General features: G+C 45.6%; 1 protein-coding gene across 1 annotated transcript; it reads right to left on the reverse strand.

Annotated features, from left to right (window-relative positions):
* Positions 1–5,389: 5,389 nt before the first annotated feature.
* Positions 5,390–16,570, reverse strand: LOC128415494 (WAP four-disulfide core domain protein 3-like). Its single transcript, XM_053391734.1, has 8 exons — positions 15,639–16,570; positions 15,082–15,202; positions 11,140–11,280; positions 10,727–10,888; positions 8,356–8,493; positions 8,029–8,211; positions 6,615–6,782; positions 5,390–5,528 (listed from the first exon to the last, which is right to left on the reverse strand). Exons 1-8 carry the CDS (start codon positions 15,786–15,788, stop codon positions 5,506–5,508), a joined length of 1,086 nt encoding a protein of 361 aa, XP_053247709.1. The 5' UTR covers positions 15,789–16,570; the 3' UTR covers positions 5,390–5,505.
* Positions 16,571–16,634: the final 64 nt, after the last annotated feature.

Consider the following 16,634-nt stretch of genomic DNA (forward strand, 5'->3'; position numbering starts at 1 on the left):
TTTCATAGTTATCTTTAAATAAATTCCCATTTTTTGCTGTCATATTAATCCCCAGGTATTTAACTTTCTTAACCACTGTTAAACCTGTCATATTCTGGAACCTCTCCCTCTCAGTTTGTGTTAGATTTTTCTCTAAAACCTTGGTTTTTGACTTGTTCAGTTTAAACCCTGCAACCTGACCAAATTCTTGTATCAGTTCTAAAACCCTTTTACCACTAGTTTCTGGCTCCTGCAAGGTCAAAACTAGGTCATCTGCAAATGCTCTCAGTTTGTACTGTCTATTTCCGACCTGTATACCTTTAACTAACTGGTCCCTTCTAATCATATTCAACAAAACCTCCAGAACCGATATAAAAAGCAGTGGGGAAATTGGGCAACCTTGTTGTGTCCCTTTTTCTATTTTGAATTCTTCCGTCACCACATTGTTCACAATTAATTTTGCCTTTTGTTCTGAATATATTGCACTTATACCATTTTCAAAGCCCTGGCCCACCCCCATACCCTGTAAATTTTTTTTCATAAAAGTCCAAGAAATGTTGTCAAAGGCTTTCTCCGCATCTACAAATATCAAAACTGCCTTAGTGTTTATATTCTCTTGCAGTTTCTCTATAATATTAATTATATTTCTCACATTGTCAGAAAGATGTCTTCCCGGGAGAAAGCCAGCTTGGTCTTTATGTATCGCTTCCACTAACACCTTTTTTAATCTTTTTGCTAAAATATCAGCAAATATTTTATAATCCACATTAAGTAATGATATGGGACGGTAGTTCTTGAGCTGGGTCTTTTCAGTCTCTGTTTTCGGTACAAGTGTAATATATGCTTCCTTCCACGATTCTGGTGCCATTTTCCCCTGCATTATTTCATTACAGACTTCTTTCAAAGGTTGCACTAACCATTCCTTTAAAGATCTGTAATATCTAGAAGTCAGTCCATCCGGTCCTGGAGATTTACCCAATTGCATATTTTGGATGGCACCTTCTATCTCCTGTTCAGTTATTTTATCACTTAACATTAGTTTATTTTCTTGAGAGATTTTTTGTAATCCGTTTTTCACCAAAAATTGGTCCAAATCAATTTCTCTCTGTGGCCCTTGTGTATATAATTGTTTAAAGTACCTCTGGAAGCAATTTCTAATTTCAACTGGGTTCTGTATATTTCTTCCTTCCACTTCTAAGTTTATAATTGTATTTTGTTTTTGTCTTTTTTTCATTTGCCAAGCCAGGAGTTTCCCACACTTGTTGGCTGACTCAAATGTCTTTTGTCTCATTTGTCTAATTTTCCATTCAATCTCTTGATTCATCATTTTCATAAGTTCCACTTGATATAGCTTTATTTCTCTCAATATCTCCTGAGACTTGGGTTTAGCTCTCAACTTTTTTTCGCCTTCTTTTATTTTCTCCAAAGTTTTTTCCCTCTTCTCATTCTGAATTCTCTTTTTTAGAGCATTCTGTTGTATCAAGAACCCTCTCATCACCGCCTTACTAGCATCCCAGATTACTCTTTTTTCCACATCAGTATTCATATTTATCTCAAAATAATCTCTCAAGGTTTTTTGGGCCTTCTTTAAAATTTCTTCATCTCTAAACAGGGTGTCATTCATCCTCCATCTGTAGGAGCCAGTTAGTGCCCATTTCATCTCCATCTTAACAGCATTATGGTCAGAGCAGGTTTTAGGGCAGATTTCCACTTTCTTAATCTTTGGTGCCATGCCTCTAGTTACCCATATTTGGTCGATTCTAGTCCAAGTCATTTTTGCCTCAGAAAAAAAGGTTCCCTCCTTAGCCAAGGGGTTCCTTATTCTCCAAATGTCCACTAAATCCAAGTTGTCTGTCATCTCAAAAAAGGTCTTCGGTAGTCTACCATCCTTGGTGACTACCTGCTTTTGTGCCTTATCCATATATGTAGATACCACTCCATTCATGTCTCCCAACAAAACGAGATTGTAATCCATATAGTCCATCAGGGTCTCATGCAACCTTTTAAAGAAATCAGATTTCCCCTCATTTGGAGCGTAAACACCTACTATCAAAAATTTCTCTCCCTGTATTTGAATTTCAACTGCCACAATTCTTCCTTGGTCATCTTTAAATATAAATTTCGGTTGCAATCTTTCTTTTGCATAAATAACAACTCCTCTTTTTTTCACTTTATCCGATGAAATAAACTCCTGACCAAGTCTTTTGTTAACCAATAGTTTCCTGTGTAATCTTGTTATATGGGTTTCTTGTAAGCAAATCAAGTCCAATTGCTCCTTTTTTAATAAATGAAATACCGATCTCCTCTTCTGAGGGGAATTTAAACCATTGCAGTTCCAACTTAGTAGTTGCAGGGCCATGATGTAGGTATTATGCTTCTCCTCCGACTGCACCCAGTGCCTGTTCCTGTTCTGTTGGTGGTACAACCTTCTTCAGCCGCTCTTTCAACTCAAGGGGAAGATCTGGTATATCCAAGGTTTCACTTACAAGTGTTCTTAGCTCTGCTTGAGCTTTCTTCTGCAGATCTTCTCCGTGGTCTCTCCAAAATTTTGTTTTGTCGTCCTCTGATTTTATTCTTATCTTCTTGCCTTTATAGCTGAAAGACAGACCTTGAGGGAATTCCCACCTGAAGAGGATTCCGTTGCTTCTCAGAAGAGCAGTCAAGTCTTTGTAATTGGACCTGAGGTCCAGAAGGTGTTTCGGAATATCCTTAAATAATTCCACTCTTGACTGATGTATTACCAAGGTTTTCTGGAAGTGTAGGCTCAAGATTTTATCCCTCTCCTCTTTAGTTCGGAAGGTAATCAGACAGTCTCTTACTTTGTTCTTTCTCCCTCCTTTCCCCAATCTGAAAGCACTCACTATCTTGAAACTGTCCTTCTCTAAGTCGGGATTCCAAAAATCTGCAAATTCTTTTGTAAGGAATTCAATCAAATTATTCTTCTCCAATTCAGGGATCGCCCTGGCCCTTAAATTTGTCTGTTTCTCTCTCAGTTCAAACATAGAAAGAGTTGATTTATGCTCCTGTAATTGTCTATGTATTGGTGGTATCTTCTCTTCTACCACAGTAGCTGTGTATGTTGCAATTTCTTTTGCCTCATCGGCTGTCTTTCGTATTGAAGATGATTCCTGAACTAGCCTCTCAATGGTCTCAGTGTTGGTATTTACTTTCTGACCCAAATTGTTGATACTTGTGGTATTTTGATTAATACTTGTCGTATTCTGGTCGATTTTATTTGATGCTTCAGTCAGTTGTCTACTTATTTTATCCAAAGACTCATTTATTTTAGTCAAAGCTTGAGCTAAAGCATCATCAGCCGCCATACCTTTAGATTTAGGTTGTACCAATGGGATTGTTGTTGTTGGCAGACCAGAGGGGCTGGGTACCGAGCCTCTCCTTTGCAATCCAATATCTGTACGCAGAACTTTCCCAGATCTGGTAGCTTGTTGAGACTCTAATTTGTCTTTCCCATCAGCCATAACCTCCAAATAAAAGCCAAGGTCAGTTGCGCATTCAAAATCAGAGTCCGAGTCCTTCAAGGTCAGTCCCAGACTCAGAGACAAAGCTTATTTTGAAATGGAAAATTCCCTTAGTCCAGCTGCAATTGCAGCCTTCCAAGTTCCTCTAGGGGGACACAATGTTAACAACAGCCAATAATGTTTTTAAAGTCACTTACTTTCCTTTTCGTCCCCCAGTCTCCAAAGGACAACGTTTTTAGTTTTTTTGTTTCAATTTATTTATAGAAAGTTACTTTAGAGTCAGGAGAAACCCAACAATAAGAATGTATCTTAGTTATATCCTCAAATGCAGAGTTAGTTGTTGCAAAAAAAAAGATACTTTCAGTGACGACACACTTCCCCAAGCAATATTTACAGCTCACGGCAGCCGGTCTCAGAGGTTTGAGCAGTGGATTTAGCTGCTTCTTCTTTCTTTTTGCAGGGAAATACTGTTCGGGTCTTTCCCCCCTCCTCCCCCTGCATCAGAGGGGGGTTGAAACTTGTTTAATGTTCGGATTGCAAACTTTAACAACGTCCTTTTAAATTCCTGCTTGCAAGTTCATTGCTTCACTTCTTTACAAAAAAAACGGGAGGCAGACTTCCTTTTTATACCTCCCCGCCTTCGGTACCAGATCTTTTAAATCAGTTCCTTTAATAGTCGAATTAATCCTACTCACGGATCGTTGGTCTTAGTTTCAATTTTCAAGGAAGAAGGCAGCGCTCTCCGGCAACGGCTTAGCGGCTTCGCTCCACGGAACAAGCAGACGACTCACAGCACAGCGCCACTTCCCCGCTCAGCTCCGGGACCCAAAATTGAGCTCCTTTGCCGATTGGGGGGGCGCAAAAAGGTGCCCGCCGAGTCCCACGGCCACAGGCTTCACCCGCCTGTGGTTTTTACGGGTCCCCGCTCACAATTCATAATAATTTCAAGGGGTTGGACAAGATAACGCTTTGGATCCCTTCCAACTCTGCAAGTCTATGATTCTGTGAAATGAATGTGTCTTGTTCTTACATGGAGGAGGAAGGGCATAGGTGGGAAGAGCGTTCTTCTGAGAAAAGCCACCTGCCAGGAACCTCCACTTCCCAGCTGGCAAGACCCATTTCGGGGAACGGCTCCCCAGGCAGAACAAGACAGGCAGGCCTGGGATCTGCTGACTGGTGGCATGAAGTCTGCTCCCACCAAATCCTTCTGCCACCCCATCTGGCCTGCTCAGCATTCCAGGATTTCCAAGTGCAGGACAGAGGACCACAAGGGCAGGCAGTGTAGGGCTGGAATGACTGGCCACTGGATCTTCTCCCCAGCCCAAGTGCAGCTCCTGGGCAGTGCGGAGGGGCTGCCTCAGGTTGGGTCTTGTAGAAACTCTGGCAGCTCCAAGGCAGCCACTTGCTCCAGCAGCCAAACTGAGCCTTCTTGAGTCTCTGACCCCCAGCAGCTTCTTCCGAGTTCTGCCCCCTTGAACAGGCCAACCCTCTCGCCTGAAGGCGGGCCCTCCATGCCTTCCCACCTGCTGCCCCCTCTGGGCATTTGGCCACTGAGGGGCTTGGGAAGCACTTGGTTCCTAGGTTCAGTGGAAGGACCCTCCTGGCTCTGGCTTGGTAATGTGAATCTCACAGTGTTATTATTTTCTTTATGGGGTTGGTTCAAACCACTACTCTGAATGCTCCTTTTCACAGGGTAAATTCACTGGGGATGAGTTTATGGAACCAAGGGGGCAGTGACCCAAAAAGGTTTGAGAACCACTGATTATCCACTTCAATTCCCAGCCCCAGGCCCAAATCTCCCCAGCTGAGGGGCTTTGAGGGATGTTTTCCCCCCAGTGGGGCAGCAGTGGATGTGGGGCCCCTCTTCAGGCCTCATGCCATGCAATGCAAGAACCAGACTCAGCGCATGCCAGAAAGCTCAGGTTTTATTGGGGGTTAGATGATCCCACAGAAGCCTCCCCAGAGAGAGAGGGAGGGGGCATGGCAACACACTGGTGTCTGTTCTGGGGTTGGGGTCTTCTCAGACAAGGTGATCACACTGAGGGACTCAGTCCTCCTTAGTGGAGTTTTCTGGGGGAAGAAAAGAAAAAGAGTCAGCCAAGTAATAGGGCATGTGCCCCTTAGGGCAGGCAGAAGCAATGATAGAATAATAGAATTGTAGAGTTGAAATGGACCCCAAGGGTCATCTAGTCCAACCCCTGCAAGAAGGAATCTCATTTAAAGCATCCATGACAGATGGTCATCCAACCTCTGCTTATAAACCTCCAAGGAAGGAAAGTTCGCCATCTTCCACTGTTGAATGACTCTTACTTTCAGAAGGTTCTTCCTGATGTTTAGTTGTAATTTCCTTTCCTGTAAGTTGCAGACATTGGTTGGAGTCCTACCATAGCCGTCAACTTTTCCCTTTTCTTGCAAGGAATCCTATTTGGAATAAGGGAATTTCCCTTAACAAAGGGAAACGTTGACAGCTATGAGTCCCACCCTCAAGAGCAGGAGAAAACAGGCTTGCTCAATCCCCCATTTGACAACCCTTTAGGTTTTTGAAGATGTCTATCATGTTTCCTCTCAGTCTCCTCTTTCCCAGGCTAAACATTCCCAACTCCCCCAACTGTTTCTCATGAGGCTTGGTTTGCAGACCCTTGATCATCTTGGCCGCCTTCCTCTGCACACCTTCCAGCTTGTCACTATCCTTCTGAAACTGAGGTGCCCAGAACTCAACACACAACTCCAGGTGAGCCTAGAGCAATACTATGACTTCCCTTGATCTGGACAATAGACTTCTGGTGAGGCAGCCTAGGATTGCATGAGCTTTCTTTGCTGTTGCATCACTCTTTTGACTCATGCTAAGCTTGTGGTCTATTAGGGCCCCCGTTTCCTTTTCACATGTACTGCGGTCAAGCCAGATGTCCCCCATCCCATGTGCTTCAAGTCTGGCTCCTCTTGAAGCTCCTCAAGCCCCTTCCTCCATTGTGATAAGGGGGAGATCCACCATCCTTAAGTTCGTCCATGCATAGGACAGGATGGTGCCAGCAGCCCAGCTGAGATAGACGCCTGTGGAGCCCCACAGTCTGCCCCCTGCCCACCACACACACACACACACAGAGAGAGAGAGAGAGAGAGAGAGAGAGAGAGAGAGAGAGAGAGAATGAATCTTACCTAAGTTCCCGCAGACCATCATGCACTCCAGTTTGGTGCGAAACCGATTGCCATTCCCCCTGCAGAGCCCATAGACGAATATCTCGCACTTCCTGGTGGCTGAGTTGTAGTAGTAAAATTGTGAATAACCCTCACATGGGCCAGGGTCCTTTGGCAGCTTGCAGACCTCTGAGGCCACAGAAGGGGGAGAAAGAGGAAGCAGAGAGGTTTTACTTAGGGCAGGAAGGTGTCAAGAGTTTTTAATTCCAACTTCATGTTCCCTGCATGGATTCCTCTGTAGTGATCAGATGAGATTACTATGAGGAATTATAAAATATGCATCCCCCCATTGTGTCCGCGATGAAAGCACTGCGTTGACTGGGTTTGATTCATTGACAATAATTTCTGATCAAATCCCACAAGCTTCTACATCTATGCCATTTTTCCTCTACTGCCTGTTTCTCTTCTGTCTGACAGGCACGTATAAGCATTCTAAACACACAGCCCAGTTGCCAGTTGCTGCACCAGGCATCCTAGGCCATAAAAGATAGTAGGCAGTTTCTTTCATGTACCCTTCCTTGGTTTTGTTAATCTTAGGGCCAGGGAATAGTTTTTCACATGAAGGTGATAAAGGTCCCTATCTTCCGTGCCATCCTTCCTATCATGTTTACTGCTTGTTTATGACCTCCGGGGTTGCTGAATGCATTCCTTCTTTAGTCCTGTTTTATTTACCCCAGAATGTATGCATGCTTAAATTAGCTTTTGTAGTTTAATTTTGTCCCCACGTGGGGTTTTTGAAATGCTCAGAGGAAATCTGATTGGTTCTTACGAACAGTGTGTAAAGGGTTCTTCTGTTAATAAAACGGCCTGGAGAAGGGTGTGGCGTTATGCACTTCCTCCGAGAGCCTTGCTGGTCAAGCCTCGTGTATTATTTTAATCAGGGTCCAGTCCTTTCCTTTGGCCTCAGAATGCAACATTCCTCCATAGGAATAATGCAAAGCCCCTCCATAATGGGGCAAGGAGTCATGGAGCCTTCTCTTTCCAGACAGAGAGGATTGTGCCTTGGGCTATTTGGCAAGTCCAGCTCAGGGACTGAATTTGGGGGACCTGCTTGTGGCCACTGGTTCAGATCTCTGCAGCCCTCTTGCCTCTCAACCCTTTGCCAAAGCTCCCACCCAAAGCTCTCCTTCCGAGGTCTGCAAAAACACACCAATCCCGAAAAACCTCAATTTCAAAACATGATGAAGCTCATTGGGTGACTTGGGCCAGTCGCTTCCTCTCTTAGCCTCCCTCACAGTGTTGTTGTTGTGGGGATTAAATGAGGAAGGGAGAGAACGGCGCATGCAGCCGTGAGCTCCATGGAAATGAAGGTGGGCGATAAACACAATCAACGAAGCCAATAAAATGAATTTCTGGTGGGTCCCACTCTTAGTACCTGGGCTGATTTTCCCGCAGGCTTCCTCGCAGGCCTCCTTTGTCTCAAACATGTTGCGGTTGCCCGAGCAGCCACCATAGATGAACTGGTTGCACTTCTTCTGTGATGGGTTGTAGTAGTAACGTATCAAGTGTGCGTTGCATATTCCATCTTCAGGCAGCAACTGGCATCTGTCACCACGAACTGTTGGAGGCAGAATGAATGGAGGTCCATGAGAGGAGCTTCTCAGGCTCCAGGGCACTTAAGTTGGCACTGCGGCTGCTGCCTCCACCAGTTGCCCAGAGAAGAGAGGGTGGGGGGAGAAGGGGTCAGGGGCTTTGCCAGTACCTGAGTCCATGCAGCTCCGGCTGCACCCGGTGAAGCAGCACTTCTGGGTGAGGGGGCACTCTCGGTCGTCTCTGCAGGTGTCATTGCAGGGGGCAAACGTGCGCACCAGTTCCACTTTTGAGCACATGCCAGGGTGCTCTGGAAAAAAAGAGATGGGGAGATAGGGGGTGGGACTGATGATAATAATAATAATAATTTATTTATACCCCACCCATCTGGCTGAGTTTCCCCAGAAACTCTGGACAGCTCCCAATCGAGTGTTGAAAACAATACAGCATTAAATATTAAAAAGGGCTGCCTTCAGATGTCTTTTAAAGATAAGATAGCTGCTTATTTCCTTCACATCTGAAGGGAGGGTGTTCCACAGGGCAGGCGCCACTACCAAGAAGGCCCTTGTCTGGTTCCCTGTAACTTGGCTTCTCGCAGTGAGGGAACTGCCAGAAGGCCCTCGGAGCTGGACCTCAGTGTCCGGGCTTGATGATGGGGGTGGAGACGCTCCTTCAGGTATACTGGGTCGAGGCCGTTTAAGGTTTTAAAGGTCAGCACCAACACTTTGAATTGTGCTTGGAAACGTACTGGAAGCCAATGCAGATCTCTCAGGACCGGCGTTATGTGGTCTCAGCGGCCGCTCCCAGTCACCAGTCTAGCTGCCGCATTCTGGATTAGTTGCAGTTTCCGGGTCACCTTCAAAGGTAGCCCCACGTAGAGCGCGTTGCAGTTGTCCAAGCGGGAGCTAACTAGATGACCCTTTGTAGCCCTTCCTGCTTGACAGAGGCATGTGTCCAGCTTTATCTCTGGACAGGAAAGCCCATGGATGCCCCTATTAAGTCCGTCCATGCTGGGCTGTGCAACATCACCCCCCTTAAGTCCAGGTTCTCTGACTTTCCCTGCTCACCCACCCACTCCATAAAAACACAAGAAGAGCCTTCTGGATCAGGCCAATGGCCCATTTTCTCCAGGGGCCAACTGGATGCTTCAATGGGAAACCCACAAGAAGGACCCAAGCACAAGAGCCCTCTGCCCTCCTGGGGTTTCCAGCAGCTGGCCTTCAGAAGCATCGCTGCCTCCAACCGTGGAGGCAAACAGAGCCATCCTACTAGAAGTCACTGAGAACCCTCTCCTCCTCTGTGAATCTGCCTTCTAGTGTGGAATCTAGACATGTATAAGAAAGGTTGTGAAGTGCTTTTTGAAAAACATAGCTCACCATCACCACCTAGTGTTACATTTGTATACTGCACTTTACAACACACTGAAAACGTTTTATTTGCAGCTGTATAGCTGAGTCCCAGGTTGGTGTCCGCCATCGCCTCCTGTGGGAGCGAGTTCCATAGTTCAACTATGTGCTGCTGTGTGAAGACGTCCTTTCTCCTAATAACTTCTGTGTTTACAGCTTCATATGCATATCTCTGGATATTTCCGAAATGCGCTTGGTGGCCCATGCCACCAAGAAAAGCCCTGGAATTGTGTTTGCTATGCCAGGACTCACTCCTGGAACATGTGAGGAAATTGTTGAAAGGGGGAAACATCTGAGCATGTCAGAGTTCATTTCCCCCTGTGATGCTCCTACCACTGGCAGCCACCACCATACAGCTTGGCATTAGGGAATGGCAACTGCGTGAGTGGAAGCCAAGTGGGCTTGAGCCCCAGCATCTCTTCCTGCGCAGGATTTAACACTGGTTCTCCCATCTACAAGAACTCAGTTGCTCCCCTCGCCACCCCCATCAGGTCTGTGGGAATGTTCAGGGATGCAGGAGAGGATATATTGTTTGATTACAGCCTTTCCAACTTGTGTTAACAAGTTCACAATTTAGCAGAGTAACATTTCCCCTTTTAAACTCACAGCAGATGTGTTTGCTCAGGCTCACTAAAGCCTCTATAATAACTGTTCTGGTATTTCCCCCTTATTCCCTCATAAAAGATAAGACACAACACAGTCTTCTATAAAAGTATAAAAAGAGTTTACTCACATTCTGTTCACTATCAGATCCCAGAAGGCAGACTTAGCTTAGAAAAGTAACATACACCTGGAAACTATCTCATAAGAAGACAGTACCTTTGTTCTCTCTTGGCTGGACGCCGAGAGAACATCTTTGGCTAAGCAGACGTTGCTTCTTTGACAAAAGTAGTCAAAGAGAGAGAGATGGCGGCCAGTCCTATGCTTTTGTTACCTGCACAGGTGAGGCCACACCCACCTCTATTCACATGCAGAGGAAGCCTGTCCCAGCCTAGGAGGAAACAGGAAGTTTACCTGCTGGCTGGACAAACATTCCCCCCCATGTGCAAACATGTTCACTCTAGGAATGTTGTACTTGACTGCTCTTGTATTTCACATCCCACAAGGTCCCCATCTCTCTCCCCACCCAAGGGATACCTTCTTCAGCCACCTGGCAAGTCTGTCCACACCCGTTGCTGCAGCACTTCTGGATTGGCAAGTAGAGTCCTAAGCCACAGTCCTGGTCGTTGTTGCAATTCGTTGAGCAGTTCTCAGCCTGGTCTGGCTGGGGGCTCCACCTGGGGCAGAAGCCGGGCTGGTCTGGGGATGAAAGGAGAATGTAAGAAGCTAAGAAGGGCCTGCTGGATCAGGCCAATGGCCCACCTAGTCCAGCAACCTCTTCTCACAGTGGCCAACCAGGTCACCCAAAGGGGATCCCTGCCTGAGTTTTCCACCCAAATAGAGACCATGGGTATGGATGGGTGGTCAAGAGCACCTCTGGGTCAGAAGGTGAGGCAGATGGGAGGTTCCTGACTTCATTTCTCCCCCAAAAAAGAGGGGCTGCTGCTTACCCTCAAGTGGGAGCGTGCACTGATGCCCACAGGCAGTCTGGCAGCAGCGCTCACTCCCTGGGCAGCTGTTGTCCGTAGAGCAGAATTGGCCGCACTGGGTGTCATTGTTTTGGATCAGAGTAGGACAGGTGCCAGGCTTCCCTGTGATGGAGAAAGAGAGAGAGAGAGAGAGAGAGAGAGAGAGAGAGAGAGAGAGAGAGGTCAAAATGCAGTAGCCTCAATAAAAAGGGACAACCAAAGCCAGGTAGCCGAATCAATAAAGCCTGGCAATATACGTAGGTGTCCACCTGTCCCAGGAAGGAGAAAGGGCAAAAATGGGTTGTCGCCAATGGAAGCTAAGGCAGTTAAAAAGTTAAATATGGAGTCTAAATGGCCAAGATATTGGGAAATTCTGGAAAAGGAAGGGGACAGACTGAGATTGCAGAGTTTTGAGAAACTAAAAGGGAAAGTGAGAGATTGGTTGCACTATCATCAAATAAATGAAGTGTTTAAAATGGACAGTAAAGTTGGCTTCCAGGTGGAAAAATCAAAATTGGAGACTGAATTGTTAGAATCCAGCACTAGAAACTTGTCAAAAATGTATAATTTGCTGCTGAAATGGAATACACAAGATGAAACGGTTAAATCAAGTATGATTAAATGGGCTCAGGACATTGGTCATAACATTTTGTTTGCTGACTGGGAGAAGTTGTGGACCACCGGGATGAAATTTACGGCATGTAATGCCTTAAGAGAAAATATTATGAAGATGATCTATAGGTGGTACATAACCCCAGTCAAGCTTGCAAAGATTTACCATTTGCCTGATAATAAATGTTGGAAATGTAAGGAAAAGGAAGGTACATTCTTTCACCTCTGGTGGACGTGCCCGAAGATTAAGGCATTCTGGGAAATGATCTATAATGAACTGAAAAAGGTATTTAAATATACCTTCCCTAAGAAACCAGAGGCCTTTCTCTTGGGTATTGTCGGCCAAGGGGTGTTAAAGACGGATATAACTTTTTTTATGTATGCTACAACAGCAGCAAGAATACTCATTGCGAAGTACTGGAAGACACAAGATCTACCCACTCTGGAAGAATGGCAGATGAAGGTGATTGACTACATGGGCCTGGCAGAAATGACGAGCAGAATCCGAAACCAGGGAAGAGAAGCAGCGGAAGAAGAATGGAAAAAATTTAAGGACTATTTAAAGAAATATTACAAAATTAATGAAAGTTAGAATGATGTTGGACTAGAAAGTAAATGGTTACTATTAGTAACGGTTAAGACAAGGAGAATAAGGAAGATAAAATTAAATTAAAATAAGGGAAGATTTTTTGAATAATTGACTAGAAATTGGAATACAGAAAAGGGAGGCATGAGGAAGTCGGAGAAGAAAGGTATAAGAAATTAAGATCTGAAATTGTACTTGTTTTTGTTTTTGTTTTTGTTTGTTTGTGTATTTGTTGTGTTTATTGTATTGTAATGTTATGTTTTTGTGGTTATAAAAAAATTCTTTAATAAAAATATAATAAAAAAAAAAAGAAAGGGCAAAAATGTATAAAACATGTAATAAGTGTTGGAAATGTAAAGAAAAAGAGGGAACATTTTACCATATGTGGTGGGATTGCAAGAAGGTGAAGGGTTTCTGGGAATTTATATATAATGAGTTGAAAAAGATGTTGAAATATACATTTGTTAAGAAACCAGAGGCCTTTCTTTTAGGAATAGTAGGAAATGAGATAAATAGAAAGGACTGTAAACTTTTCCAATACGCAGTAACTGCAGCAAGAATACTACTGGCCCAAAAATGGAAACTGGAACAACTACCGACGTTAGAAGAATGGAGAATGAAACTGATGGACTATGCAGAACTAGATAAACTAACGGGGAAGATCAGATATCTACGAGACCAAAAGTTCATCGAAGATTGGGGAAAATTTTCAGATTATTTGAAATGTATATGTGATGAGCAAATAACGCTGGTGGGATTTCAAGAAGTTCTGTGAATGCTTGGGGAATATTGCGTTAAAGAAAAATAAGAGGGTGAAGGTATATAAAATGCAATATAAAAATTAGGAAATGTGTAATTAAAAAATGGAATAATGGATGATTGTTAGAGAGGCTGAAGGAGGTCCAAAAGAGAAAATATGTGATAAATTTAGATTGGATATTATAAATGTATGTTGGAAAATTAATAAAAATTATTAAAAAGAAAGAAAGAAAGGGAGCCCAGCTTGCCACAGGGGCATGGAGACACCATGTGGGGTCCTCCGTCCTTCTCTCAGCTTCCCACCACATCTGTCACAGGAGAAGAGGGAGACTGAGTGTTGAGTCAGCCTGTGTTTTGTGGGGACACCTCTTTCTAGCAAGCAGATCCAAACTGAGATGTTACGCATGGAGGAAAGCCCCAGGGCCAGATCTGACCCTGCCTGCCAGGACTCCTTCACGCAAGAACAGGGAGTGAGCGATGGCTCCTCCCAGGAGAGGGAGGAACAGAAGATGTTATCTGACCTGGCAGAGGCAACACTAGCTCAGGTGAAAGAGCATGAGACTCTTAACTTCAGGGTCATGGGTTTGAACCCCACATTGGGCAAAATATCCCTGCATTGCAAGGGGTCCTGGTGGTCTCTCCCAACTCTCCCAATCTGTGTTTCTATGATCCTACGAAGGCTCATGCTAGCTTCACCGTTAGGAGAGAGGCAGCGGGAAAACAGCAATAAAATAAAAGCAGAGCAGGAGGAGGAGTGAGTCAAGCAACAAGAAGGTTTCTGTGAACACATCATAGACAGCGGGGCTCTTAAATATAGGAAGCGTCAGATCATTGCTACACCTTGCCCAATATTGTCGGCACTGGCTGGCAGTAGACTTCAAGGGTGGTATTCTGCCCACTGAGCTTCAGCCCCATCACAAAGGGGGAGAGAGGGAAAGACTAGGTGGAAACTATTAGCTTCTGATCACAGAATTATTAGAGGGTAGAGTTGGAAGGGATGCAGACAGTCATCTGGTCCAACGCACGAGTGATAGCTAAACAGGACACCACAACTTTAATACAGGTTGAAAAACCCAACCAAAGTACAAAGGGGGGGGGGGAATGAATAAACACATCGTAACAATACGTAAAAGCAGCACAGCTACAAAGTGACCCGTAATATCTATGTCTGACCAACAGCACTATTCTGAAATGGTTTGGGTGAATTATTATCCGGGGTTCTTTTCAGCCAGAACTCAGTGAGTTCCTCTCAGGTAGGTGCCATTGCCATTCTTAGGGAATGAGGGAGGTGTTCATGGTGAGTTCTGACACCTCTTTTTCTAGAAAAATAACAATTCTTCTTCTTCTTCTTTGCAAACCACCCTATACCTCAAGTCTCAGGGCAGTTCACAGGATAAAGTCACAATATAAAAACACAAAATACACAATCAAACAACCCCCCAATAAACGCCAACCCAATAAACCACCCCCAAGGCATTTTAAAAGGGCATTGGGAGGACAATCAGCTAAAGGCCTGGTTAGTGAGGAATGTTTTTGCCTGGTGCCTAATGGTTTATAATGAAGGTGCCAGGCAAATCTCCCTGGGGAAATCATTGCACAAACAGGGAGCCATTGCAGAAAAGGCCTGCTCTTGCGAACATAAAGTTCTTTTTTAAATTCTGAAAACATAAGATCATCGGCCCATAAGATCATTTCACCCACCTCAAGTCTGATCCCTCTTGCCCCTGACAGCAGGATCTATAGGGAAGGGGAAGCTATGGAACAGGAGACAGTGGTTTCCTGGCGATGAGGACTCTTTCAGCTACCCATACAGGGTTTCATACAGGAGCCCCAAGCCAGCACAGCCAGAAGCTGCAGAGGCTCATGGGAATTGCGGCCAATTCAGAGGGAGGCTGCCTTAGAGAGTGTTTCCCATGGGGGCTTAGAAAGATGGAGACTGGGACAAGGGAGTCCAAGGAGACACTCACCTGGAGGCATCTGACCAATGACAGGAGCCAGGTCACCCCAGAGGGCAAGGAGCGCAACCAGGCAGAGGCCGATGGACTTCATGGCGAAGCAGGTCTGAGTCCCCTGCCTGCGCCCAGAAGGCTTTATATCCCATGCAGAAGGAACTGACAGCACATTTGGGAATCTTTCAGCTCCACCCAGAATGAACAGAAAGCATAAAGGAATGGATTGGTTGGGAAAGGCTGGAGTATCTGAGTGACTGGAGAGGAACCTTTCCAAGCCAGCACCCCATTCGTAGGCAGGCAATGATGACTCTGTCCTAGGCGTGGCCCTTCTGTTATCAAAATGCAAAGAATCGCACAGCTGAGGAGCTGCAACCAGGTGCTTCCAAGCACCAGGGGAAGTGCAGCCAAAACCCAGGAGACCCAATGCCAGCCTTGAGTCTGGGTGGGCTTGTGCCTGGGGCATTCAGAAAGAGGGCATCAGCCGTGCCAAAGGGAAAGGGCCTCTTGGCTGCAGGAGGCAGGTATATCCTCTTCTCCAAAGTGGATGTCATTGCCCACCTGAGCTGCTTTCATGAGAAGAAGAGGTTCCAGGTGAGGTGGGAACAGAGCTGAACTGGGAGAAGGAGGAGAAAGTGCTTACCTGGATTCTGGCTGGAGGCAGGTGTCAGTTGACCCCAGAGAGCAAGGAGCCCCACAAGGAGGAGACGGCCACCCCACCACATGGTGAACAAGCTAAGTCTACTGCCCAGCCCATGACTCACTTATATCTCAGAAAACAGGTTCAATGGGGGATTCCCAAAGAAGGAGGTGAAGGAAGAAGGGACAGAAGTCTGGACAGCATCAATAAAAAGGGACAACCCAAGCAAGGTAACTGCCAATCTACGTAGGTGTCCCCTGTCCCAGGAAGCAGAAAGGGAGCCCAGCTTGCCACAGGGGCATGGAGACACCATGTGGGGTCTTCCCTCCTTCTCTCAGCTTCCCACTACATGTCTCACAGGAGCAGAGGGAGACTGAGTGTTGTGTCAGCCTGTGTTTTGTGGGGACGCCTCTCTCTAGCATGCACATCCAAACAGACATGTCACTCATGGAGGAAAGCCCCAGGGCCAGATCCTACGCCTGCCTGCCAGGACTCCTTCAGCCAAGAACAGGGAGTGAGCGATGGCTCCTCCCAGGAGAGGGAGGAACAGAAGATGTTATCTGACCTGGCAGAGGCAATAGAATGAAAGCAGAGCAGGAGGAGGAGTGAGTCAAGCAACAAGAAGGTTTCTGTGAACACATCATAGACAGCAAGGCTCTTAAATATAGGAAGTCTCAGATCATTGCTACACCTTGCCCAATGTTGTCGGCACTGGCTGGCAGTAGACTTCAGGGGAGGTATTCTGCCCACTGAGCTTCAGTCCCATCCCAAAAGGGGAGAGAGGGAAAGACCAGGCGGAAACTATTAGCTTCTGATCACAGAATTATCGGAGGGTAGACTGCAAGAAGATCAAACCTATCCATTCTGAAGGAATCAGCCCTGAGTGCTCACTGGAAGGACAGATCCTGAAGCTGAGGCGCCAATACTTTGG

This window comes from Podarcis raffonei, chromosome 6 (assembly GCF_027172205.1).
Source record: "Podarcis raffonei isolate rPodRaf1 chromosome 6, rPodRaf1.pri, whole genome shotgun sequence".
Lineage (NCBI taxonomy): Eukaryota > Metazoa > Chordata > Lepidosauria > Squamata > Lacertidae > Podarcis > Podarcis raffonei.

What these genes read in the sequence shown, in the direction of transcription:
- LOC128415494 (XM_053391734.1), bottom strand. Translation starts at nt 15,788, where the DNA reads ATGTGGTGGGGTGGCCGTCTCCTCCTTGTGGGGCTCCTTGCTCTCTGG. An exon ending in CCTGGAACCTCTTCTTCTCA is followed by an intron (nt 15,203 to 15,638) that starts TGAAAGCAGCTC and finishes TGGGATATAAAG; the next exon opens with CCTTCTGGGCGCAGGCAGGG. An exon ending in GATGGTCTGCGGGAACTTAG is followed by an intron (nt 5,529 to 6,614) that starts GTAAGATTCATT and finishes TTCTTCCCCCAG; the next exon opens with AAAACTCCACTAAGGAGGAC.